We start from the raw sequence: 27,491 nt of genomic DNA, 5'->3' as shown, positions 1-27,491 counted from the left end.
AAACTGTGTGGCAGATTCTCATGTAAAAACTGAAGATCAAACCTGCCAGTTCTCAACTATCAAGGAAAAGCTCAAGTGCCAGAATTATCATCACAGATCATGTGAATTACTCCTCACAAGCTGCAACAGGTAATATTTCTTCTTAATACTTGTGTAAATCATGCTAATCCCAGGCTATCTGTTGTATTTGTTCTGCCTGTTTGCTGAGATATCCTATAGCCTTACAATTCCTATTATAAGCAGTTTTTTTCCCTGCAGAAAACTTAGCACATTAGTAAAGATTTACTTATTTCTCATAAACATAGAATAATAAGAATCCAAACAAAAATAGGCAAAAATCTCAAAACTTGCAGAAGACTGTAGTAGACATAACACAGGTACAGTTCTCAGGTTGGGTTTGTCTGACTAGTTTGAAGTTTTTTCTCTTGTGTAATGGAAGAATGTGCTGCACATAGTTGTGAGAATTGTAAATCCTTTACCCCTTGTGATTTGATCTTTTTTTCGGAAGACCTTATAATTAGTGATTTGCACCGGCTAGGAGAATAGGGAGTTGAGTTACAGTGAACTGGTCACACCCTCCACTGCTGCTGAAAAACTTACTTAAGAAAATTAAATTTCAAGAGCAAAAAACACAATTATGACCTGTTATACTGGAAACAGAAAACATTGTTATTTGAAAAAAAAATAAAATTATAGACAAATACATTGATGTCTTAATGTCATTCTCTGAGATCCATGTAAAATGTATTAACATCATTTTATTCATATATTTAAACAAATACAGTTTTTATTGGTCTAACACATATGTAGAATTTATTAATTTGTAAAAAAAATAAAATAAAATAACATTTTAAAAATATTTAAAATGGTAAAAATCGTCTTTTTTATTATGGTTAAAATAGAATAATTAAAAAATATTAGCAATTAAAAGCTAAAAAAAAAATATAATAGTACATTTAGCCTGTTACCTGATCGAAAGCCTGATATTTCCAATACCTAATAAAATTATTAAAATTAAAATTGAGCTGTTTGTAGTCTTGACAATGAACATAGAATATGTAATAAAAGTCTTTGGAACAGCTTGGGATGGTCGTTTATAGATTTCTAAGTGAATGTCTAAATACGATATACAAAAAAAAAAAAAATTTTATAACCCAAATACTTTGAAAATGTTATCAGAGGAAATGGAAAACAAATAGATGAAAAGTAAATGTAATAAGTCTAAAAAGTTCTTTTTGAACTGAAAATCTAACATCTAAAAGTAAAAAAAGAAAAAAATCAAAAATGTAATTACCTTTTGATATATTTTGGACAGTATCAACTTGGTTCCTGGCTTTTCTGCCATGAGAGAGGCTCGTGTGTATTTCTTTAAAATGATGAATTTACACTTAACTCAATGTCCCCAACACTAAAGAACTCCAACACCGCCCCATATACACAAATAGTCATTGGTTCTCCTAGAGGCAAATGCATTTCAGTCTAACACGTCAGGAATGGTGTTTATCTCTAGGTTCAAAGTGATCTGGACAAGGGGACTTTAAGCATTTTTCTGGGTATTAAAAAAGGTGACTTGCAGAGCAGATATTAATGCAACAAGACACACACAGCACTACCACAAATATAGCATTCACAGAAACACAACAACCCAGTACACTATAAAACATAAAACTAGAGACACTATTTAATTCATACGCAAAGTCTTTACATATATATATATATATATATATATATATATATATATATATTCTACTAATGTGTATAAATTCCATACATAGTAGCAGTTAACAACATAATACAATTTTTGTCAATTTATTAAATCACAAAAAATCATTATCTATCTATTGACAACAAACTAAAATAATAAAAATATGTTTTCTTAATTATATTACTATATTATAATAATGATATTAATTTATTATCAATAAAACATAGTATAATAATCACAATTATCATAATATCGTCAAAACATAACAATTATCAAATGATAAATTTTAATCTAAAATTAAATTTACAACTAAGTCTAAAGTATAAAATCATTAATAATAAAAACACCAAATTAAATTGCTATTAATAATCCTAATACAGACCAAGGATTTTATTCACTTTAAATGTTTTAGAATTTTATATAAATTATTATTATTTTTTTTTTTATAAACACCAGGAATAAAGTGTGCAGATAATTTACTATAAAGGGTTTCTTTAGACAATGGGAATAATAACTACGTGTTTACATTGTTGCGTGGTGTTCTTCTCTTGTTGGAAAGAAAAAAACTTTTTATTGACCTTGCTGGTTTTAATTTAAATTTAAAAATTAATAATCTGTGACACCTTTAGATACTTGTCTGTCCCAAAGTGGCAATTGTATATAGCTCTAGAGTTTATTAAAAAAAAAAAAAAAAAAAAAAAAAGTGGTGTAAATGAAATCATACAGATAGAAGCCCAGAGCACTCACCTTTTGTAAGTGCCACTGACACACACGCCCCCAAGTCTCCATTAACATGACGTCATTTGCATTCACTTACACCCACCCCTTATGCTTTTTTTTTTTTTAGCTTTTTTTTTTCTTCCAAAACTAAAACTTTTTTCTTTCCTCCTTTTCGGAGGGTATACAAAGCCCACTCTGCCCTAGGGTGAAATAGGAGCATGATTTAAGAGAAGGCATTAGTCGCTGTTAATCCCAACAGTTGCTAATTGAAAATGGTCAGACATTTACCCGTAATCTTGGGAGAGATGGACAAGTAATTTCCCTATTTTATACAAAAATGGGAAACAAAAGGGACAATGATGGCGGAGAGGATGGCAGACAGGTCTATGTAGTGGGCAACTAGGAAAATTCTACTTTTTCATCAACTTTCTCCATGTGCTCATAATATACATGTGCATCCATTTACATGACAAGCAAAGAATTGTATCATTCACCTTCACCTAGCATACAGAGCAGGCACGTCAATGGAGTTGCTATTATTAACCCTTGCCATGCTGAAAGGGACTAACGTTTCAGATTTTAAAAAAATATATAAAAATAAAAATCTAATAAAATCCAATTCTTATTGGGCTTCAATATCATTTTATTAAAACATTTTAAACCTGAATCTAGTGGGAGTATGTGAACTTGGGGCTTTTTTGTTGTATTATTGGACAGATAGATAGATAGATAGATAGATAGATAGATAGATAGATAGATAGATAGATAGATGTTAGAGATAGATAGACTTTATTGCTCATATTTAGTTAAGCAAAAGTTCACTATTTTAAATAGCCTCCCACAGGACAAGAAAAACGAGAGAACAGGACTTTTCAAAAGATTGTTTTACTTAAATTTTTATTTAGTTTAAAATCAGTGAAAACTTTGCACTTAATTTTTTCACTTTTAATTTTAATTTTTTTAACTGTATCATTTATTTATAAGCTTGTTAAAAAAAATCCTCTAAAAGACCATCATATGCTGATAGGATAAACTATTGATTGATACAAGCTGTTCCAAAAAGTCTAGTAACACTTTAATCCCTGTGTTAATCAAGGCTCTGAGCAGCTCAATGTTCGCTTTCTCAACCACTGGAGATCCCAGACTGCAGCTCGGATGAAATGACTGCACACTTCATATCTTCTCCTTGATATATTTTCAATTAGAGGTCAATTTATTAACCACTTTGTCCACCGTGACATCTGGAATATGTGAGTGCAGCTTAGTGTTACAATAACTATGACGGGCAATCCAATGCGGAGGTTGTTCTTTTATTGATAACAATTCACTTGAGACAACATGAAATGATGTTATAATTCGAACAAGTCAGTATTGTGCAATGGCTGGATATGTGCATTTAATGTGTATTTTACATTAAATTCTTGTATTATACTGATATGCATATGAAAAGCCTATCTGCTAAAGGTAATTACGCTGCATTTTTTTTGCTGCATGACAGCTGGATAAACATAATTTCTAATAAACATCTCTAATTAGAGAGGAGGGACAGTGGCAGGAGGGGATTTTTGAAGAAATTGCCTTCAGTATACACAGATTTCAATATATATTAAAATATGACAAAAATTTAAAAAAGATAACATAGAAAAAAGTAATTTGGGACCCTTTTCTATTCTGCCCAGTTTGAAAAAAAACTGGAAAAAAAATAAATTACATTATTTAAAATGATCACAGGTGACTAATTAGTAATATGCAAAAAAAGAAGATCAGTGTTTTTTACAAAAGTGATTACATCAATACTGAATTAGATTTTTTTTTTTTAAATGAAGATAGATAAATAGATAGATAGATACTGTAGATGGGCGATAGATAGATAGATAGATAGATAGATAGATAGATAGATAGATAGATAGATATAGATAGATAGAGATAGATAGAAAGATAGATAGATACTGTAGATGGGCGATAGATAGATAGATAGATAGATAGATAGATAGATAGATAGATAGATAGATAGATAGATACTGTAGATGGGAGATAGATAGATAGATAGATAGATAGATAGATAGATAGATAGATAGATATTTAAAGTAGATTCAATGGCACTCCAAAATAGATGCAAAGATTAGTGTTTATTCCAGTGTCCAAAATAAGTTGTCACAGCACAGCAATAGGCAACGTTTCTGTGGCCTCACGCCACCATTTTCAAATGGTGGCTTGAAAATGGTGGCGTGAGGCCACAGAAACGTTGCCTATTGCTGTGCTGTGACAACTTATTTTGGACACTGGAATAAACACTAATCTTTGCATCTATTTTGGAGTGCCATTGAATCTACTTTAAATATATTAGGAAGTCCGTGGTTGGGACTACAACAGGCACCCGTTCACACTACTGGCAGTGCTGCTGAAATTACATACATATAGATAGATAGATAGATAGATAGATAGATAGATAGATAGATAGATACTGATAGATAGATAGATAGATACTGTAGATGGGAGATAGATAGATAGATAGATAGATACTGTAGATGGGAGATAGATAGATAGATAGATAGGAGATGGATAGATAGATAGATAGATAGATGATAGAGCTTTCAATGAACAGTCTAATGGATAATTTATATACTGTTTATTAACATTTTAAAAATATTTTTAAATATATTTAAAAAATATTCCGTGTTTTTTTTTTTATACAGATTCTAGTAGAACAGGCCACATTTCTCCACCTCCAAATTCAATTTTGTTGAGTTAGTTATAGGCAGCAGTGGAGGGTGTGACCAGTTCACTGTAACCCAATTCCCTATTCTCCTAACCATTGCAATGTGCTAATTATAAGGTCTTCTGAAAAAAAAGAAAAAGATCAAATCACAAGGGGTAAAGGATTTACCAATCTCACAAATATGTGCAGCACATTCTTCCATTACACAAGAAAGAATGGAAAAGAGGTATATAGACAGATAGATAGATAGATAATAGATAGAAAGTTAGGAGATAGATAGATAGATAGATAGATAGATAGATAGATAGATAGATAGATAGGAGATAGATATATAGATAGATAGATAGGAGATAGATAATAGATAGATGGATAGATAATAGATAGATAGATAGATAGATAGATAGGAGATAGATAGATAGATAGGAGATAGATAGATAGGAGATAGATAGATAGATAGGAGATAGATAGATAGATAGATAGATAGATAGATAGATAGATAGATAGATAGACAGACACATCTGGTACAGAGTAAAACAGCAGAAACTCCTTGGACTTTTGGTGCTGGGGTAGAATCTTCACCACATTTTAGACTAAGTTTTCCTGGCATCCCAGACAGTGAGGATTTGGAGTAGGTCTCCAGCCATTAGCTTACAGGAAACTAGAGCGAGAGGGCACTGCTTGAGCCACTGCGAGGGGGGCACCGCTGGGCACAGAAGCCGTGTGTAGGCCGAGAGAGGACAGAGAGTGACAGGCAGGCAGCTCATTATCCTGCTCCCATTCACTAACATGCAAACTCTCTGGCAGAGTCGTTTGTCTCCCTATTGTAGTCTATGTAAGAATGCAATGCTTGTCAGCCCTCTCATTCACTGTCCACATACTTTATTGATGAGATGTGACTTTTAACACTTTCACATGTCAAGAAAAGTCAAGTGTACACATCTAATACTTCATTTTCTCCCCTTCTCCTCACATTCCCCATCCCTCTCCTCTCCGCGCTTGTTTTATTGTTAACTTTATTTCAGTCCCTTTTTCTCCATGCTCGCAACTTGTGAAATTAACAATTAAGGCAACCAGAGATCAAGCTGGTACTTTAAATGTAACCTTAAAAGTAGCACCCAGGGGTTGCTTTGGAGTGTACTGAGGTGTGTATTAATAGTGGACCACTCTACAAATGGACTTTCTGGTGTGTGGTCAAAATACGAAAAAGCATTAACTTACTAGGACTTGATGGCTGACACCTTCCAATCCAATGTCATGAATCAAAGCGCATATATATATAAATATACACACGTCTCAGGCCCTGGCCTTACCCTCTCTCTCTGCATAAAATAAAATTAGCAACAGCAATTTTAGCAAAAGCATATAATTGGGAAATATATATATATATATACATGTATACATATATCATGGTGTAGCAGAGCTGAATAAGTAATGCAACTATTCCTTAAGAGATCACAATGACAAACTCAGCTCGAGCACATGGACAAACTCAGCAACTCAGCACTGCTACTATTATACGAAATATCACATACATCTATATATATATATATAATGCTTCTGCTTGCATTACCTGCAGAAAAGAGAGTTCATTCCAGGCTGAAGACGTTTGAAAACATTATCTGGCACAAAAGTAAAAGTGAATCTTAATTTCATGATTTCTTAGATAAAAGAAAAAAAAAACACTTTAGTCAACAATGACACGTGGAAGAAGTTTGCAAGTGTTTGCCAAATACACTTAAGGCCACTCTGTCAATACACTTAGTGAGTTGAGAATTTGCTCCTTGAGTCTTGAGACAGGGTCTTCTTAAAAAAAAAAGAAAAGAGTGGAGTTCTTACATGGCTGGGGGCAATTCCCAGCTTACAATGCTCCTGTCTCCCAAATATTTATGCTCTTAACATGTGAATGATATTTTGCTTATCCCTATTGTTTACTGAGGCTTTTTTCTCCAAAATGCAAATGGCCCCCTATTCACACCCAAAATGGCCCTTTTACAACAAAATGCAGCTTACAAGGAAAATTATTTCACTCCTATTGTGAGCAGTACACAATTACAGTGGCTTCATTCGGGGAAAAAAAGGAACAAGACTTGTCAGGTAGTGATACCTTCTAGTAGATCAGAGGAGTCATTAACAAAAAAAAAAAAATGGGGGTATCCGTCTTGAAAGTTGCACTGAAGAGCCATCTTATTCAGTCCTGAAGAAATGATGGGAGTGCAAATCCAATCATGAAATCTTGAATGTGCTTCACAAATGGTGTGACAAACACACACACACATAGTTATAGGGGAGAGCAATCAGTACACAACAAAAAATCTGTGCTGTGAAAAAAAAAAATCAAGTGTATTCATATTCAAAGAAAAGAGCCAATGGAGGCATGCACTGGGGGGGCGCAGCCAATAGGCATGTGCAGGGCTAGCCCCGATGCTTTGCATAAAGCAATATTTTGTGTGTGGTGTAGTCAGTGCATTTGCATGTCTAGAGTGATTAGTGGGTTTGAAAGCAAAGCCCAAGCACTGCCTCATTTCCCGCTCTGGTGGTGGAGGAGAAGCAGGAGGAGGAAGTGTTTTACTGGGACATGATGACAGGGGTCAGCCTTTACTAATGGGCCAGTGAAGAACAGTGGAGGTGAGGCAACAAGGAGCAAGCACACATACATTAATACACTTGAAGCATCACCAATCAGTATAGGTGTGCACGGTGCCTGTGCACTGCTCTCACACACTCCCTGCCTCCCTGACAGTTCTTCTTATTGTCAATCTCTATCTCCTCCTCAGAATCTAACCAACAACAACAAGGAGGCTCATCCCTGGGAGACAGAGAAGGAGAGAGAGGGGAGCTGCTGCTTCTTCATCCTTCCTGGGCACTACAAAATAAATCAGCAACTCTTTATTAAGCAACACACCAGTTATCCAGAGGAGCATGCAAGCATAGGATGCCTCTTACAGGTGAGCTTCCGTGCAAGCTGCAAGGCTCGTGGACTGTGCACACGTTACATCTTGCTTGCACGTTTCAGTTCTTCTGGCACAGGCAAGTGTGGAAGTTTGGCTTGTAGTGCAGGCACTGCTACAGAGTAAGGGGCAGGGGGACTGCTAGACTTAGTGCTGGCTTGGCAGCAGTGCTCGTTGTTATGTGCTGTGGTGTTTTATGGCTTGGTCTATGATATATTTTATAGGTAATGTTACATCGCATGTGAAGATGTGTGGAATAGTTCTGCATATAAGGCATAGACATTGGAATATCTACCTGCTTTTTATTTCTGCAGATTGGAAAGTCTACAAGCTCCACATGTTCGGTCTAATATAACAATACTTAATCTATCTAATACCTACAGAGATAGATAACATTGCTGATTTACATCAAACCCAGCAATCTCCTTAGAGGTCTCTTCCTAGCAATGTTGTCCTGAACTCCTGTGTATTTACCGAGCACTAATGACCACTTGATCACTCATTAGGCTAAACTTTTTTGGGTTGAGATTGTAAAAAGTTAGTGGTATGTAAATATAGAGGGATTTGTAATCCACACAAGCAGGTGAGGTGCAAATGAATACAGTCCCTACACTGTGTACAAACAAATTGCTGCTGGGAAGGGAACACCAGGATTTGTTTATTTGCTTGTATCAGTAAGTGGGTAAGACTTTGAAGTTTGGGCAGGTGGATTTGTTACATTGTTTCTTTTAAAGTTGTTAGTATATACTTTTACTGTTATTATAATTATTTGAAATTCTGCAAGGTTCTATTAGTCAAAGAGTAAACAACTTTGAATTTGCTACTGGGCATTGTACTACGTATATATTGTAAATAGTGCAACACACTTCTGTATACATCTTATTTGACACCGTTACCCATTATTGTATGAATACTAGTGGGGTGACAAGTAGGCCTTGCCTGTTGTAATTTGCACATCTAGTTTAGCAATTAACCAGATCGTATAGAAACCCTGGTTAAAAAAAAAAAAAAAATGACTGTTTCACTAGTGAATAAATATTTTGTGCCAGTTTGGGAAGGTTTACATGTTGCCTGATAGTGGCAAGCTTTACATAATAAATTGACTCTGCAAACTGTACGCTACATGGATTAAGTATGTTGTTATAAGTGAGATTAGTAGTGTTCTGTGCAGGAGCCTTACAAGAGGATATGCTTGGCTACCCATAAAAAAAAGTGTTTACAAATGACTGCCGGGTGTCCTCATCTACCAGACACTGCCCTGGAAAGGAACAGAGCTGGAATATGAATGAAACTGTGATTACACTGTTGCATTATTAATATCAATCACTGTAAATATTTACCAATTATCTACAAGTTGTGAGAAATATTACTAGGGTCACAATTATTGTTCCCATGAGCGTACCTAAAAGTTTCCAAATATTCAATGAAGAAAATGTAATATTCATTTTACACAGAAAAGAAGTCTAGCAGCAGTTTTAAAGAGGCAGGCAAAGACTTATTTTTATTTTATTTTATTTCCCTGTTGTCCCCTTTTTATTCCTTTTTACTAAAACCCTCCAATGCCTTGTCTTTTGTAATTGTCTATTGCCAATTGAGCTCCCCACAGAGCTGTTGTGTGGCTTTAACAAACCCCTAACAACTCGCACCAGTAACACAATTACCTTCCAAAAAATATTCATAGAATTAAATGCTATTTTGCTATTTTATTGCTAAATATCTGCTACAACATCATGGCCGTCACACAAAACAGGAAGAGTTAACTGAGGAAATTGGGAATATTTGCTTTAAGATGGATTCTGGAAATGGGCTGTTGCCTTTGCTTTGCATTCATAGACTTTGGTTTTGAGTAGATGGTGCAGAATGAAAATCATTGTAGGCTTTGTTAAGTAGCCTCACCCCCTCCTGGTTTTACTTTTTAAGGCCAGATAGACAACGTGTGTCATTGTACAGTCACCGACATAAAGATCTAAACTGCTAAAACCTAAAAGTTAGTTGCAGAAAATGAAGCTTAGAATTTTAAAATAGGACAATCAGCACTTGCCCAGCTGTTAGCGGTAACTCCATATCTAATTAGTAGGCAAGACTCCCGTTTCTATGGTAATACTTTGCCCTGTAATTATTTTTCCCCTAAAATATTGAAATCTTAAAAACAAAAAAAAACATTATTGATGCAGTTGCTCATTTTTAGCTAGAATTTTTTTTTAAAAAAAGAGATTAAAGTGTAAAAAAAAGACATTTTTTTTCTGAGTAATTCAGAATTTAAAACCAGTTGTGCAAAAGTTATAAACACAATTGTATGGACTTTTTATGTTTTTTATATTATTTTTTAATTCTAATATAACTCTATTTTGTTTTAGAGGAAGGATACTAGGAGCAGATGCTGAAGTGTGCACTACATCTGGGAAAGGACAAGCAAATATCAGGTAAGCCTGCTAAAAATAACTAGAAAAAATGATTTTCCTTAAAAAAAAAAAATATATAAATATATATATATATATATATATATATATATATATATATATATATATATATACACATATATATATATATATATACAGAGAGAGAGAGAGAGAGAGAGAGATTTTTAAAATATTGCTTAAAGTTACAGAAGCATTATATTTATAATATATTTATTTGTTTAGCATTATTTATATATTTTAATACGTTATTTTAACACATACTTAATACTTTACTATTTTTATATATAATTTTACCTTAAAATGCTGACATTATAAAATTACCTTAAAATGGTGACATAGGTATATAAACACACACACACACACACACAATTTAATTCCAGCCTATTTTTACTGTTTTAAAAATATTTTGAAAAATCAACTAAAATTTGAGAATTGTTAAAAATTCTCTATCGTTTTATTATTATTTACCTATTTTATATATTAGGCCATATTAGACTAATTTTTGTATAAAAAAAAATAGCAATTATTAAATAAATTCCCAGTAATGCAATAAACTAAATTATATATATACATATATATATATATATATATATATATATGTATATATATGTATATATATGCTATTTTTAATCTATTATAACACCTTTTAAAAATGTAAAGGATTCCAAAATATTTTTGTGATCAATAAAACAGCAATACAATAAAATAGCCTTAAAACTAGTGCTGGATGAGGGACATTTAAAAACTGTTCCTTAATTAATAGGAAATGTGTTTATTTATTAATAGAATCCCTTGGAGTCACCACGTGGGAATTTACTGCAGATCATCGCCACCACCATGCAGAACAGTAAGTAATGAATCACTATGGAATAAGTGCTATTAGTCTATTGTTTTATCTGAGGGGCATCAATCAATTAAAGTGGGTGATTTATTTTATGACCCCTCTAATATTTTACTGAGCGCTTGTTAAGAGACTTGGGCTAAATTGTCACAGTTATTTACAATGGCAGCTGGTAGGAGAAGAGCTTTGCAGGAAGGTTGGGTTGTTACCTTTATTTTTTTATGGCTGTTCATTTAGTTTAGCTTATATTTGCTTCTGAATGTTTTAGTCTATTTTAGATTTTTACTGAACTGTTAGTATTGTTGTTTTGGCTATTTTGCACTTTGAAGTCAGTTGGTACTATTTGGATTGCATATTTGTAAAGAGGATGCACTTTTGTCCCTAGAAATTGGCTGTTAAATATACTGATGCTAGTTTTGTGTTGTTGTTGCTTTAATGCTTGTTTTTATCTGTTAGGAATCTAGTGTGTGTGCTTTACAAGTGTATATTCTCATGAAAAATTAGTCATCATCCTATAAATGTGTGTGTTTTATCTCAAGTTTTTGCCTAATTTACAGTTACTGCATTAAGCTTAATTCATATTTTGGATTCTTGAATTTTGATTCATTACATTACATTTATCTAAATTAGATATATCTAGAGCTCATCTATCTCTCACCTATTTCATATCTCTGATCTATCTATCTATCACCTAACTAGCGATCTATCTATCTATCTATCTATCTCCTATCTATCTATCTATCTATCTATCACCTAACTAGCGATCTATCTCCTATCTATTTATCTATCACCTATTTCATATCTCTGTTCTATCTATCTATCTCTCTACTATTTCATATCTCTGTTCTATCTATATATTTATTTATATCTAATCTATCTATGTATCTATCATCTACCTATCTATCTCCTATCTATCTATCGCCTATCTATCTATCTATCTATCTATCTCCTATCTATCTATCTATCTATCTATCTATCTATCTATCACCTATTTCATATCTCTGTCTTATCTATGTATCTGCTATCAAGTTTGTATCTATCAATCTATCTTTCTAACATCCATAAATCCTCTCCATTTGTGTACTATACGTTTTAATAGCTTGTCAATAGATATTCCCAATGCATTTAATGAGATTCTGGTGGTTAAATGGTTAATTATGTCTAGAACTTTGTACCAATTTGTAGATCTTATTCATGTGTTGACCCATAAGGCAGCATTATTGGAGGGATGTGTCACATTTGTGAAAGATGCTGTTACAAGGTGCCTTGTGATGTGTTCGGAGGTGTCCTGCATAGGCTTAAGCCTCTTTTTTGTGTGTGTAAAGGTCACCACTAGTATCTCTGTAGCTTTATGTGACAACAATTCCTGGGTGTATAAAATTCAAGGAGTCCAAATCAACACCATATGCTTTCTTATTAGCTGCCTAGGAGTGGCTAATGATTGCCACGGAGCCAGCTCTACAGCCTTCCCTGGGGAAATCACATCATGATTAAGGCTTTAACCTTTTAAGTGAAATTTTAGTATTTTGCCATTGTCAGTGTCAATTTTTAAGTTGATAAATGGTCTTTGCAAATGACATTCCTGTAGGGGATGCAGGCTGAACACTGGTCCTTGCAAATTCCAATAAAAAGAGGACTTGCATTGTAAAGAAGTCTATATGGACATGTACGAATGCCCACATTCATCATATTATATACATATATTATTTACTGGACTACATGAGGCATTTGTGGGCCCTTAATAGAAAAAGGATGCATTGATATAGTAAAACGAGCATAAAATGGGTTAATATTTTGGGGCATAGGTATATGTTTAATGGCATGTGTATTAAGAGTTGATATATGAAGTTTCATAGTGTATATTGGGTTCCTTTGCGAGTTTAGAGATCAAAGCTTGTGGGTAAATGTTTAGGGTCCCAACCAAACCTTATAAAAAAAACCACAGTAATAATATAAAAGTGAGTGTCAGTATTCATCCAGGCTCCCCAGTCATAGTACTCTCCCAGCTCCCCCCGCCCTCCCTCTCTCTGGGCTACCTTAAAATAAAATGTGTCTTTCCCTTGAAGTAACTAGTGTTAGCCTTATCTCCAGCCTGAGTGATCTCCAAATCCGGATAGAAAGGGTCGTTTTTATCATAGTACCATTTGTCCTGACGATGCAATTTTCAAAAGCAGAGCACTGTCATAAAGTGACATGTCTGCCACAAGTACTTCAAATGATCTTTTCAATTAGCCTTCCATGCATGATCTGGGGCGACTTCCGCCTATTTCCAGAAATTAAGCTCAAACTTGACGTGCAGCTAGCTTTATTTTAAAGACAAATGTCACAAAGACTCATCATACTTTCCCCCTTCTTCTATATTTGGTGCTTATTTATTTGCTAAGAAGCCAGAGCCTCCTGCAAGTCCATTTATTATCAGTAGTCTGCAAGCTGAGGAGCACACACATCTCCTTCCTTCCTCCTTCTCCAGGGAAACTGTCTCAGCTCTGAGACTTCAGGTTTGAGGATTCTTTTTTTTTTTTTTTTTTTTTGCTTTTGTGCATGAATTAAACTCCTATAATATCTCAGCCAAAAAGGATCGAGAGCTCAAACCAATGTCTGAAGAGGACTCTCAGGGTATTTATGAGACCTTCTGTGTAGAGTAGCATAGGAATTCCTCCAGTTTTTGTGCCATTTATTTGCATTAGTTAAGGTGGTCGTTGTGTGTTGTATTGGGACCTTTGGTCGGCTGTGTGTATGTGATGGAGGCATTTGATGGTGAGGAGGAATTAACTGTTTCCTAGTCTGATGTCTTGAGCTGGAACCCATTTGTTTCTGGAATAGTATAGGAGTTTTTGGAATTATTTAGAGTCGTTGTTGTTGAGTATTGTTGTATTTTGAAATGTATTAGATATGGATATGGATATATTTACTATTTGCTGCATACAGGTTGACTATATGTCTGTTTGCAGGGTGCACCCCCCACTGTGGCTTGATAATGCATGATTTTTTTAGGGGGTGTTGTCACGGAGTAATACAATTGTTACTATATTTTATTCTCAGGTCACAGTGGAGTGAATCAACTCGGTGGAGTGTTTGTAAACGGTAGACCCTTGCCAGATTCTACCAGGCAGAAGATAGTGGAGCTGGCACACAGTGGAGCAAGACCCTGTGATATTTCAAGAATCTTGCAGGTGAAAATGCGTCTTGCTTCTCAACTGATCTGATTATAAAGTGATGCCCATCTGTTACTATTATATTCGCCCTACCCTACCAATATAAAACGTCTCCAGCTTATTAGGACAGCAATCATCTGCTTATCAAAAATTTTTAGAATTTTTTTGCAAATATAGCCTAATAATAATGCATTGGCTTAATGCCATTTACTTTAATATGCTGCACCCCCCTCGGCGCCTCTAGGTCGATGCTTATGTTTTGGCTCTTATTAAACCCAAGTCATTCTTACACCATAGAGTCAGGCAGATTTAAATAGGAAATTTTAGATTATTTTAAAATGTTTTCTAATTTTAAGACCAAGTTTCTAGGGCCATAAATGTAATATTAAAAAAATAAAATAAAATAAAAACAAAAAACAAAAAAAGAAACAGACATAAGTTCTCATACCATTGAAGGTATATTTTTGTATTATAGAGCCATGCAGATGCAAAAGTGCCAGTGCTGGATAGTCAAAACGTAAGCTTGTCATTGTTTAATGCCTACTATAAAATTGTACTATTGTCTTGAAATTATTAATAATGTGATTTGTTCTTTGTTTCTCTGTACAGGTGTCAAACGGTTGTGTGAGTAAGATTTTAGGGAGATATTACGAGACTGGATCTATCAGACCTAGAGCCATCGGCGGAAGCAAGCCCAGGGTGGCCACTCCAGAGGTGGTCAGCAAAATAGCCCAGTATAAACGAGAGTGCCCCTCCATCTTTGCCTGGGAGATACGAGACAGGTTACTGTCCGAAGGCGTGTGTACCAACGATAACATCCCTAGTGTAAGTCAACTGTTCTCAATAGAGATGCACGTAATAGGTCTCAGGATTGGGGGAGGGAGTCTATCGACATAATATAGGTTTATATGGATAGTTGCAACATACGAAGCCTAATACATAAGAAATTATGTCAACTGACACTGTTAAAAATGTGTGGAAAACTTCTATAAGTAAGGCAAATCCCATCCATTATAATAGTCATATTATATTAATGATCAGTTTTCAAATCCAAGGCATGGTGTAGTTCATTCAGACCCCTATGGCACTTACATCATAAATTGTACATACTAAGCTGTCATATCCATGACCAGTATAGAGCTTATAACCTTATTCCTATCGCAATTCGTCTTGCAGGTATCGTCAATAAACAGAGTATTGCGCAACCTGGCTAGCGAGAAGCAACAGATGGGCGCAGATGGCATGTATGACAAGCTGAGGATGCTGAACGGACAGACAGGGACTTGGGGGACCCGGCCTGGTTGGTATCCGGGTACATCAGTGCCAGGTCAGCCTACACAAGGTAAATATTTATGCATGTTCAGTATTGGACGGGAGTTGTAGATGCAATGCTCCGCGGATGTTACAGCGCTCAATATGTTAATGATATTATAATTAGTCTATGGCTAGTGATGTCTCATTTGCATAGAATGATTAGAAATGTTTATTGTATATGTTGCATCCCGATTGTAGTAAGCCAACTCCTTGGAGAGTCCATAAATGGCTGAGATGGTAGCTTATAATGGATCCGTCACTTACTATGTTATTCTCACGAGTACATATGGACGACAAAGTTATATGAGGGGTTAATTATGTATTATAATTATATGCAAATACAGTCACTTGTTTGGAAAATGTCTGCTAAGATTTGTAGGCGCTCAGTCTTGGTTGCACTATTGGTATGCCGTGTTTTGGACGTACTACGTAGTAGTACCTACATCTATGTAGTATTATAGTTGTAAGACAAACTGGTTGATCTAGTATTACAGTGGTATCATGCAATAGGTATATAGTGCTTGAAAGTGTCCGTACTGCAGATGAGTCTGTAAGATGTAGCAGAGCTGAAAATACAACTGAAATATTTAGCTCTGCTACATCTGCCTATTTATAAGGCAGTAGTTTCACGGTTGAAAGTTGATCTTATCAGCTAGAACCCAGGACTATGCGAATGGAGATAGATGACGGACTTATTCCCAAGGCTCGTATGGAACTTAATTGGTTTGGAGGTAATAATCCTTAGCCGATATTTTCTAGATAGTAGATGTGGCGCAGTATTGTCTTGGTGCATTATTCCAGACAAGGTAGCAGAACAGGACCCCGTACAAGGAATATGCCCAGTATCTGCCACAAAAGATGTTTCTGTCACACACAAGAATTAGTTATGGGAAGAAGAATTCTGTGGCGATGTAATTGCTCATTAGAGATCGTTTTGTTTCTCATTAAGGAGACATGAATAAAGCGTCTAGTTGGAGGGGCAGCTGTAGAAATGTTTCACAGGAGACCCTTGGACACGATATGTCTCCGCTTGCCAATTAGAAAAACAATATAAGAAGAAGGGGGCTAAGATGGGAAAGTGGGGCTCCCCCCATCCTGATTAGTCCCATCACTGCTGATCCTTATATTATGTGTCACTTAATGTTTCTTCTCATCACCATGAACGAGGCTGCCAGGTCCCTCCATCCCATGGTCAGGAGATCAGCTAAGCTCGTTGGATTACATTTAGAATCTTTCTTAATCTACAATCATTAACAATTTATCGCCAAATTATTGTTTATTGATACATATTTAAAAAAAAAAAAAGTCTGGTCAATACAATATAGCTTAACGCAGATATAGCTACTGCGCTGATGGACTTTTACACTCATATAGATGTAGCAGAGCAGAGTTAGTGATTCAGCACAAGTGATCAATATTTCGCAATTTATAACACAAACTTCGCCCTAATAAAAAATGCAAAGAACAAATTGTAGAAGATGGATGGAATAGAATGATTTGCGGCCAATGCTATTTTTATGTATGATATATTACAAATGTATAATTATTGAAGAGAATCTTAGCATCTACAATTGCTTACAATTTATCGTGTAAACATTGAGAAGTGTTCTTGTGAAATGTTAAATTTGGGTTTCTGGGATCTAATAATATATGGATGTTTATATGAATAATTTGTGATAGATGCATAGATTGATTGTAAATGGATAGATAGATAGATAGATAGATAGATAGAAGATAGAAAGGAGATAGATAGATAGATAGATAGATAGATAGATAGATAGATAGATAGATAATAGATAGATAGATAGAAGATAGATAGAAGATAGATAGATAGATAGATAGATAGAAGATAGAAAGGAGATAGATAGATAGATAGATAGATAGATAGATAGATAGATAGATAGGAGATAGATAGATAGATAGATAGATAGATAGATAGATAGATAGACAGATAGATAGGAGATAGATATATAATAGATAGATAGGAGATAGATAGATAGATAGATAGATAGATAGATAGATAGATAGATAGATAGATAGATAGATAGGAGATAGATAGATAGATAGATAGATAGGAGATAGATAGATAGATAGGAGATAGATAGATAGATAGATAGATAGATAGGAGATAGATAGATAGGAGATAGATAGATAGATAGATAGATAGGAGATAGATAGATAGATAAGAGATAGATAGATAGATAAGAGATAGATAGATAGATAGATAGATAGATAGATAGATAGATAGATAGATAGGAGATAGATAGATAGATAGATAGACATATCTTATGCTAGGCACTTGTGGGCTAGTAGAAAATTGGATTATCCCCACATAGTAACCCCGTACATATATCAATACGCATCAATGCTTGACTAAATATAGTCTTTTTACAATGGAAATACTAAACCCTGTAGAATGTGTCTCCTGTCCTCTCTCTGGGTGATTTACTTTCCCTGCTCAGAGACGTTCCCGCTCCATAAGAGGCCATTACTGAGGAAGCATAAGGCAGGCTGAGGCCTCACAGGGCACAAATATGTTGCCAATATTACCAACACCCTGCACACAGACATCTCCATAATAGACATGAAAGGGGCCGCTCAGTCCGGGGAGAGAATTATGCAGCGCTTTGCTGACGACTCAGACACTTTTGTAACTTTACCCCCTCAGATAAGACTATAAAGCTCCTTTTTAGGATTCAGCCATTTTCCCCCCAGTACACTGAGGCGCCATGTTGTGTGCTCCCTTGAAGCTGCTGAGTTACTGTCTGATGTTACTGCCTTTCCGCCTCACTGATTAAGACACTAAGAAACTCAGGAATGAGTCTTATTTCCCAGAGTCTTTCTCTCCTGTGTCTTCTTCCAAGGAGTAAATCCCATACATGACACACACACAGGCCGGCGCGTCAGCTGCTCTGGCTGCGGGATAATAGTGGAGCGCAGTCACCAGAGTCTCTTTATATGGATTATCCTGAGCAGTCCATTCACTCCCTGACTCCTTTCTATACAGACCTTAAACCAGATATCTTAATTGAGTGTCACGTATATGTAACTCTATATGGCTGAGCACTGGAGGGGGTGACGTGCGAGCACTAGATAAGGCTGGGGCTACAAAGCAACGTGTCGCATCAAGCTCTGTAGTGGTGACTGGTGCGACAAAACTCACATGAGATTATAGCGCTGCTTTGCATGGGATTATAGTCACTACTTTTTAGCTTTTCATAGGCAACAAATTAATTAAGATTTTCATATTATATAAAAATTACATCAAACCTATATGTAACTATATATGGCTAAAGTTATATGACAAAAACACAATGATGTCTTAAGGAGTAGACTGCTGTCCAATGCTCTAAATATGCAACGTACATTTCCACTTAATGTCCATTTGTAATATAGTATAGTTGGGTTAGAAATTAACTACTATCTTTAATCAGAGATAGATAGATAGATAGATAGATAGAAGATAGATAGATAGATAGATAGATAGATAGATAGATAGATAGATAGAAGATAGATAGATAGATAGATAGATAGATAGATAGATAGATAGATGGATAGATAGATAGATAGATAGATATATAGGAGATAGATAGATAGATAGATAGATAGATAGATAGATAGATAGATAGATGATAGATAGGAGATAGATAGATAGATAGATAGATAGATAGATAGATAGACCTACATTATAGCCAAAGTCAGGCTAAAGATTTGTGCAAATAGGAGAAAAAGTCCTGTTTTTCCTCCACTTGTATATTATGGACACTCTCTCAGCAGTTTAGTAGGTGCACATATATATATTGCATATGTCCTGCTGTATTTTTGTGGCTTCTTGAGACTGGATAAATACCTGGGAAATGTAATAGACTGAATACTTCCATCCCTAGGTCCATAGGTCCCTGCAGCATAGTAAGTACACTCATACAGATACAGTAGTGCTGAATGTGTCATTCAGTGCTTTGGGATTATATAGCTTGTGTATCATAATAGCCTTCTGCTTAATTTTACTTTCTAATGAATTATGCCAAGTGACACAGTCAGCGCTGCTTAATCTGTATGTAAGCACTTGCTCACTCCTTCCTCTTATAATAATACATAGATATTCATAGATGCGTAAATGTATTATACAGATGCAGCAGATTGGAGTTTGACATACAGCATGTGGTTTCTCAGTAAGTCTACAGGTTAAGCTCTGCTACATCTGTATGTGACTTGCTTTTCCTTGTACATTTTAAGGCTGGGTTCACACTACGTATATTTCAGTCAGTATTGTGGTCCTCATATTGCAACCCGAACCAGGAGTGGATTAAAAACACAGAAAGGATCTGTTCACACAATGTTGAAATTGAGTGGATGGCCGCCATATAACAGTAAATAACGGCCATTATTTCAATATAACAGCCGTTGTTTTAAAATAACAGCAAATATTTGCCATTAAATGGCAGCCATCCACTCAATTTCAACATTGTGTGGACAGATCCTTTCTGTGTTTTTAATCCATCCTGGTTTGGGTTGCACTATGAGGACCACAATACTGACTGAAATATACGTAGTGTGAACCCAGCCTAAGGGTATACTGGAAGCTCATACAGCCTCAAGAAAACCCAGTTCCTGCTAGCCATGTCCCTTTATAGTGACTAGCTGAACCCATCGTTCTCTCCTAGGATAGCATAAAAAGGTGCTGAGGAAGAGCAACATGCATAGGCTACCCCGACCTGGGATGTTGTACTTTGAACCATCGCCAGCAGGGGGCTCCTCTTTGTTTTGCTATGACGTGCCCTTTGCTACTAGTATTACCCACTGTATCACTGTTCTCTTTACTGCATAAGGAAGTGACGTTAGTCCCATCCTTGCTCAAATTGAACATAAAGTTGCATACACTCTATTGTCCTCTTGTAGCAGCCATTTGAGGCTGAAGTTGGTCTGACTCTGGTGTTCTTCAATAGGATAGAATATTAAGTTTCTGCCTACAGCAGCCTTTGGTCTTTTGTATCACTACATGTCCCAGTACATCTAGTTGGCAGTAGAATGCTCATACCCGATACAGTGCCTGTACATATACATACTGGAACTAAGACATGCATCTGAGCAAAGAAAATTGTTTTAAAAATTGCAGTTTTGGGAGACACTTTTATGCCCTGTTTTGGATTAGATTTGGACTGGATTTTTTTTTTAAATGGACTCTATGTAATTTCTTTTTATTATTTTTATATATGGTACTGTAAATGCAGAAAATGTTATAGAACTGTATAAAAATAAATTTTGCTGCATTATTTATGGAGTAGTGAGTATTTCTAGGCCTTGTAGGGCACGTGATGTAGGGTCATTGTTTACCTGTAACGCACTTCAGGACCACTCGTATTGGGACACTTAAGACGTTCCACGTCCATGAGTAAATAGATGGACACTTGTGTGTTAATATGTTAGTTGAAGCTTATCTAATTTTAACTGAGTACTTTTCCTCCTTTTTTTTCTTGCTGCTGAGTAAATAGCTGGAGTGTATGGAGTTCTCCCATTGACACATTTAGGTGTTTTTTTTCTTCTTCTGGTCCTATAGAAAGTTACAAAAAAATCCTATATAGCTTTGAGTAGGCCAGGCTTGAGGACAGTGATTAATGATAGCTGCGCCTAAAGGTTAACATACTTGCCTAACAGTCTGTTGACTGGACCCCTTGTGATACAATGTAGATCACTGCGAGATTCAAGAGAATCCTTTTGTTCTACGTCCCGGTTGTGTCCTCAAAATTCTACCCACGGAAGTTTGCCAATCCCCCTAGCCCGAGTGTTTAATAGTTTCTCTTACTCTGCTGCCATTGTGCACTGTTGAAAAGCAGCTCCAATTCTATTCATGTGTTGGTGGTCATCTCAATAGGTCTACAAACGTCCATATGGTCCTCACTGTAGATGAATCCCTAGATTTAAATGGAAGGGAATGTTGGGGTTTTAAAACATTTCAAAGTGTTTGAAAAGAACCCACCAGATTCTGTCACAATTCTCTTAACCCTTTGAAGACAACACTATTGTGTTGGGATATTCTTCTGATGTTAATTCCCACAATATTTAATTACAGAAGGTACAAATTCTTTCAAGGAATAAGGGTCAATATCTTTTTTCCTCTTTTTTTGTAAGATTTAAAGAGGGAAAAAACCCTCAAAAGTCCCCAGTACCTCATTAATGTATTTACAGATTAGTGATAGATCATTACACAAAAAACCCCAAACTCCTAGAACCACATCAATGTATAGATAGATTAGAAATCACTACACAGTGCTAAAAAAAAAAAACATGAATGTCATAATTGTACTTGTAAATCAAAAATTAAAAAATCCCTCCAAGCTCTCTGCACTTATACATCAGAAATCATTGCAAAAAATGTTTAAAATCCTTAGCAATCCACTAATGTAGTTACTCATTAAATATCCTTACATTGCTCTAAAAAGTTACAGACCAGAGAAAAATAAGTTAATAATAATTTTTTAAAAAATTAAAAAAGTTAAATGTATCTGGGATGGGTTCTAGACACAGGTTTATGAGTAACCTGGGCTTAAGTCCTTTTACATTTGCCAATTTCATCTACTACACATGCGTTAAATTATATACTATCTAGATAATAAATTTACATTTTTTACGCATTCCCATAAAATCATATACTCTCTATAAATATTATAAAGTTACTGTATGTTACAAAAGTCACTATATTATGTTGTAAAAAAAAAAAATTATACAGTATTTTATGAAGAAATCCCACTTTTCTTGTGCGCTATATTACAAAGAATGGACAGTCCCTTTATCTAAATATAAAATTCCATTTTCTGCAATTATAGGCTGTTCTTACTGATGATATAATTACAACTGTTCACTGTAATAGGTGTCAGGGAATTGCATGCTCGTACAATGGTTGAATAAAATTGTAGAACAATGCGCGCACTTTTAGATTCAGAACCTTTAAACATGAAATTGACTGTGCAGAATTAAAATCTATAAAAAAAAAAGAAAAGTAGATAAATATTTCTTTTAGACGTTACAAGCTTAGTTTGCGTTCTTAATCACATTTTAGGCAAACCTATCAACATTTAATTGATTGCAATTGCTGACTGTAGAACATCTTGGAGAAGGGTTAGGGTGTTTTCACACGGGCCTTTTTGATGACGTCTTTGAAAGCATGTGTAACAGTACCACTACAGGGCAAAATGGTTGTGACCGGCAGATTTTTTTTGCGTTTGTTTAAAAAATTCAATTTGCAAACCAAATGAACGTTCTCTACTTTTACTGAACTAAGTAATATTTCAAGACATAGTATAAGGTCTAGGTTAGGCCTGGCTGATTGGAAGTTGCAGACTTGACTGCTTAGGGTGTGGAACCCTTAATTGTTTATCAGGCCGGTAGCAAGCAAAACAAACACTTTAAGCATGTTCCGATTTTTTCTTAATTCTAATTCACCGATCAGGAATGCAGTATAGTAAATGTTGGATAAGATTTGAGTTTAAATCACTTTCTTTACCCTAGATGGATGCCCACAGCAAGAAGGAGGTGCAGAAAACACCAACTCCATCAGTTCTAATGGCGAAGACTCAGACGAAGCACAAATGAGGCTTCAATTGAAACGAAAACTTCAAAGGAACAGAACTTCATTTACCCAGGAACAAATAGAGGCTCTAGAAAAAGGTACGGGTCATTAGGATGAACCTAAAACATGTTGTGGTTGCAAATATATCATCCATGTATTTTTTTTTTTTTACATGACTGATTATATAAGTAAAATATATCGTAAGAGCTGACTGCTGTGTACACACAGTCACTCCTCTCTCCGTCGGAGAAGAAAAACTGTAGGACTGGGGCCACAAGAGCTCATCCTCTAATTGGAGATGTTTAACAGCTTTGATAATGAAACCTGTGCATTTCTCTTAACTAACCTGATCATTTGTATTCTTGCAGAATTTGAACGAACCCATTATCCTGATGTGTTTGCCAGAGAAAGATTAGCTGCCAAAATAGATTTGCCAGAAGCTAGGATACAGGTAACTGTTACTATGTAATTAAATAAGATGTTTGACCCTCAATGTAAAATGCATCGCATCTATGTTCAAGCACAACAGTCGTGTAGATACGTGGGGGCCTTGGAAAGTATAGTTTTATTTATAGATCCTACACAATGTGGAAAATGGAAAATTTCTCTATTGGTTACCTATGAACTTTCATGTTCAATAAATAGTATAATGTTAAAGTGAAATAGTTTAAAATGCCAAATTAGATTTACTACTATAGCTCTGCACATATATGCATTGCTGGTGTTTTTTGCTCTGGATGAATCATTCGATTGCTAAAAAAGTTTTTTCTTCCTACCAGGTATGGTTTTCAAATCGGCGAGCAAAATGGAGAAGAGAAGAAAAGTTACGGAACCAGAGGCGACAAGCCAGTAACACGCCGAGTCACATTCCTATCAGTAGTAGTTTCAGCACTAGTGTCTACCAGCCAATTCCACAACCAACTACTCCAGGTCAGTGCATAGGCTTGAAGAGTGTAATTTATCTAGTCCTATAGCCAAAATTAAGTCAAACTTTGCGTCCAAATTGGACTCAAGTTAGTTTTTTAAGGACTAAAATGGGGAATGATTTAAAGTACTCCACAGTTTAGACTCTTGAACTGTCCAAACTTAGGGTCCATTTAAACAGAAAGATTATCTGACAGATTATCTGCCAAAGATTTGAAGCCAAAGCCAGGAATGGATTTGAAAAGAGGAGAAATCTCAGGCTTTCCTTTATGTCCAGGTCTCTGTTTATAGTCTGTTCCTGGCTTTCCTAATCTTTCTGTGTAAATGGACCCTAACTTGGGTAATTGGAACAAATTGATTGTTTTTCTATTGCTACAAAGACATTTTTACTACCACAAAAATCTATGCTAAGGGCTGCCCAAGCAGGCTGCCTACCAGTAGATAGAATAAGTGGGAGTAAGGGATAATATGACAGCTAACATTTCTGAATTTTAGCACATAATATATAAAGTTTGAGTAGAGACTGGAAGCCAAAGACCAAAAGACTCCCCAAGAAGCCGGCAGTGGTGGGGGTGGTGTCACTAGTGGGAGGAATGGATACTTATTCCATCCTCCTTGGGAAACTATTTTGATGACTATATTGAGACACCTTGTATAACGGCCATCAGACCAGAATCTGGTCAGTGACCACCTAGTTCATATTTGGATACCATCTACAATTATAGGCTTACAGTTGCTGCTGATGAAAACAAAGACAGTGCCAACATATGAGGAATGTAAGACACGCAAGAAGTCATAAAATATTATAACACCATTCTCTCTCCTACAGTGTCATCATTCACATCGGGATCTATGTTGGGAAGAACAGATACAGCTCTTACAAATACATACAGTGCGCTGCCACCTATGCCTAGCTTCACCATGGCAAATAACCTTCCTATGCAAGTGAGTATATGCATGTGCTTCTCAAATAATAAAGAGACAATATATAATTATAACAATTAGAATAGTTAATAAAAATTATTCTATTCACAAACTATACAATAAAGAATAGCTAGATAACAAACCTGAACCTCAAGTTACAACAATTCATTGGCAATGTGGGTCGAGTGGTTTATCACAGCGAGGGGTCAGACTCCTGAGGCCATCTGATCTTAATGTCATTTGAGCTCTCATTTTTTTTTCCCCTTCAACACTGCAATATTCTCCACCTAATTTTATATCCTCCTATACAGTAAAATAGATTGAGACCACACTGTTAAATGGTTGGGACAGTGGAACAAATTAATTTTAGCAATAGTTATTCCTATGGATTAATTCAATATAATGGTTATCCAGGCATTACCTACTACAAACCGTGACACACCTGACCTATGGTTGTGTGTGACATTACAACTCGACTACCTCAAGATATAGATTCAAACTGTTAAATAAAAGAATAAAACTGCTCTTCTTAAGAGTGTTAAAAAGTTGTCGGATATTAGAAAGACATGGAAACCTACTTCCAGAAACGGTGCTACTTGGCCCATGGGTTTCATGGACACTGCTGCTATACCAGACATAGCCTACTGACAAGAATGGTGCTATTTCTGGAAATAAGCAGCCATGTTTTTCTACAATCCTATAATCCTTATAGTGATGTTTTTTTCATTCTGGGAGGTCCCCAATTGAATGCACCTGATTTGGTCCCAAGTATGTTTACATCCAATGACAACTCTTGATGACTCTCAATTGAATGCTGTAGCTGAAAAGCTAAAGACCTCTATATTTTACCACTCTCCCTTGGACAGCATCAGAAATACATAGTTTTTTGCAGAATGTCACTTACGGGTGCAAATATTTATCCTGGGCTGTGCACAACTTCTGTGGGTTCTTTCTTTCTTGTCATCCTTTACTGCAGTTTAATCTGGTAAACATAAGGTACATGTCACTACATTATGGCGTTCCACACTTGATCGATCGGTAATCTCCATTTCCCTTTATGACCAACAAGAGTGGGAAATGTAGCCTACCTGCAGATGCAATGGTCTACCTAGGCACATACATACAGACACACTTTAATTTTTGCACGGGCAGATGTTGGATACAGGAGGTGCAGTGATTGTGTTTATACATCACAGATGGCACTGAGCAGTAATATTGCTTTTCTTTCTTCTTCCAGCCCCCTGTACCCAGCCAGACCTCCTCCTACTCATGCATGCTGCCCACAAGTCCATCTGTGAATGGGCGGAGCTATGATACATACACACCTCCCCACATGCAGACACACATGAACAGCCAATCAATGGGCACCTCTGGTACAACTTCTACAGGTAGGCATTCCATTATTTTCCACCCTCTCTCTCACTCCTCATACACAGCCACTCTTGAATGGGATAGTCACACATTCATACACCAAGCAGCGCCTGCTTCTGTGCAGCCCTACGGTCCATAGATATGTGGACAGTAATAATAATGAAATAAAAATAAATGTAAATCACACTCTGTAGACAATGCATGCTCAAACTCCAGCCCTGCATCTTAATGACAATTCCTCTGAATATCCTAAAACCACAAAGTGCATGAGTTGTGTATTGTGACATAAAACAACATAAAAATACCAAATAATAATTTATACTTTTTTGGTTTCTTTTAGGTCTCATTTCCCCTGGAGTGTCAGTCCCAGTACAAGTACCCGGCAGTGAACCTGACATGTCTCAGTACTGGCCAAGACTACAGTAAAAACCGTGTTAACTTAACCAATGACTTTATGGAGAACAGTTGGATGTTCAGCAGTATTTTATAGAAAACAAACAAACAAAAAAAAAAACACAAACAAAACAGAACTGTCTTGGGATATAATAAAAAAAGACTTCTCTGCACAGCAACTGTGTACTGATAATATTGGGAAGGACTGCACAAACGGACATTTGCACATTCAGAGCATTATATCATTTGGATCAAATCTTCATTTTGATATCCAAACTTTTATCCATTTGATGTACTCTTTGTAAACAGACTTTGCTATGTAATGACGAACAGAACAACACAGGCTGGGTGGAAGGATCTGCTCTCCGATAGTCATTATTGTTTTTTATTTTTTATTTTTTAAATGGAAGCCATGATCAAGCCACGAAAGATTTATCAACATATATCGACCCCCTCCCCCCCCAGAGCTTGTCCAAGGACACTCCACATT

At 35.7% G+C, this 27,491-nt stretch overlaps 1 protein-coding gene across 5 annotated transcripts; it reads left to right on the top strand.

Moving 5' to 3' along the window:
* The first annotated feature begins 80 nt into the window (after positions 1-80).
* PAX6 (paired box 6) lies at positions 81-27,178 on the top strand. 5 transcript variants are annotated; one of them, XM_069968389.1, is made up of 14 exons: positions 81-129; positions 7,919-8,089; positions 10,450-10,515; positions 11,299-11,359; positions 14,396-14,526; positions 14,984-15,025; positions 15,118-15,333; positions 15,685-15,850; positions 23,329-23,487; positions 23,758-23,840; positions 24,169-24,319; positions 25,143-25,258; positions 26,475-26,625; positions 26,949-27,132. In XM_069968389.1, exons 4-14 carry the CDS (start codon positions 11,350-11,352, stop codon positions 27,032-27,034), a joined length of 1,311 nt encoding a protein of 436 aa, XP_069824490.1. In that variant the 5' UTR covers positions 81-129; positions 7,919-8,089; positions 10,450-10,515; positions 11,299-11,349; the 3' UTR covers positions 27,035-27,132. The 5 variants fall into 5 exon arrangements, with proteins under 5 accessions (XP_069824490.1, XP_069824489.1, XP_069824492.1 ...); XM_069968388.1 differs by lacking the exon at positions 81-129 and adding an exon at positions 7,721-7,769; XM_069968391.1 differs by lacking the exons at positions 81-129; positions 26,475-26,625 and adding an exon at positions 7,721-7,769 and having other exon boundaries at positions 26,949-27,178.
* The last annotated feature ends 313 nt before the right edge of the window (positions 27,179-27,491 follow it).

This window comes from Dendropsophus ebraccatus, chromosome 4, assembly GCF_027789765.1.
Source record: "Dendropsophus ebraccatus isolate aDenEbr1 chromosome 4, aDenEbr1.pat, whole genome shotgun sequence".
In the NCBI taxonomy this organism is placed as follows: Eukaryota; Metazoa; Chordata; class Amphibia; order Anura; family Hylidae; genus Dendropsophus; species Dendropsophus ebraccatus.
The sequence above is the reverse complement of the archived record's forward strand: the minus strand, read 5'-3'. Positions and strand labels throughout refer to the sequence as shown.

Excerpts from the sequence above, each read along its gene's own strand:
- PAX6 (XM_069968389.1), top strand. Across the intron at positions 23,841-24,168 it reads TGCCAGAAGCTAGGATACAG|GTATGGTTTTCAAATCGGCG; the intron begins GTAACTGTTACT and ends TCTTCCTACCAG. Across the intron at positions 24,320-25,142 it reads TCCACAACCAACTACTCCAG|TGTCATCATTCACATCGGGA; the intron begins GTCAGTGCATAG and ends TCTCTCCTACAG.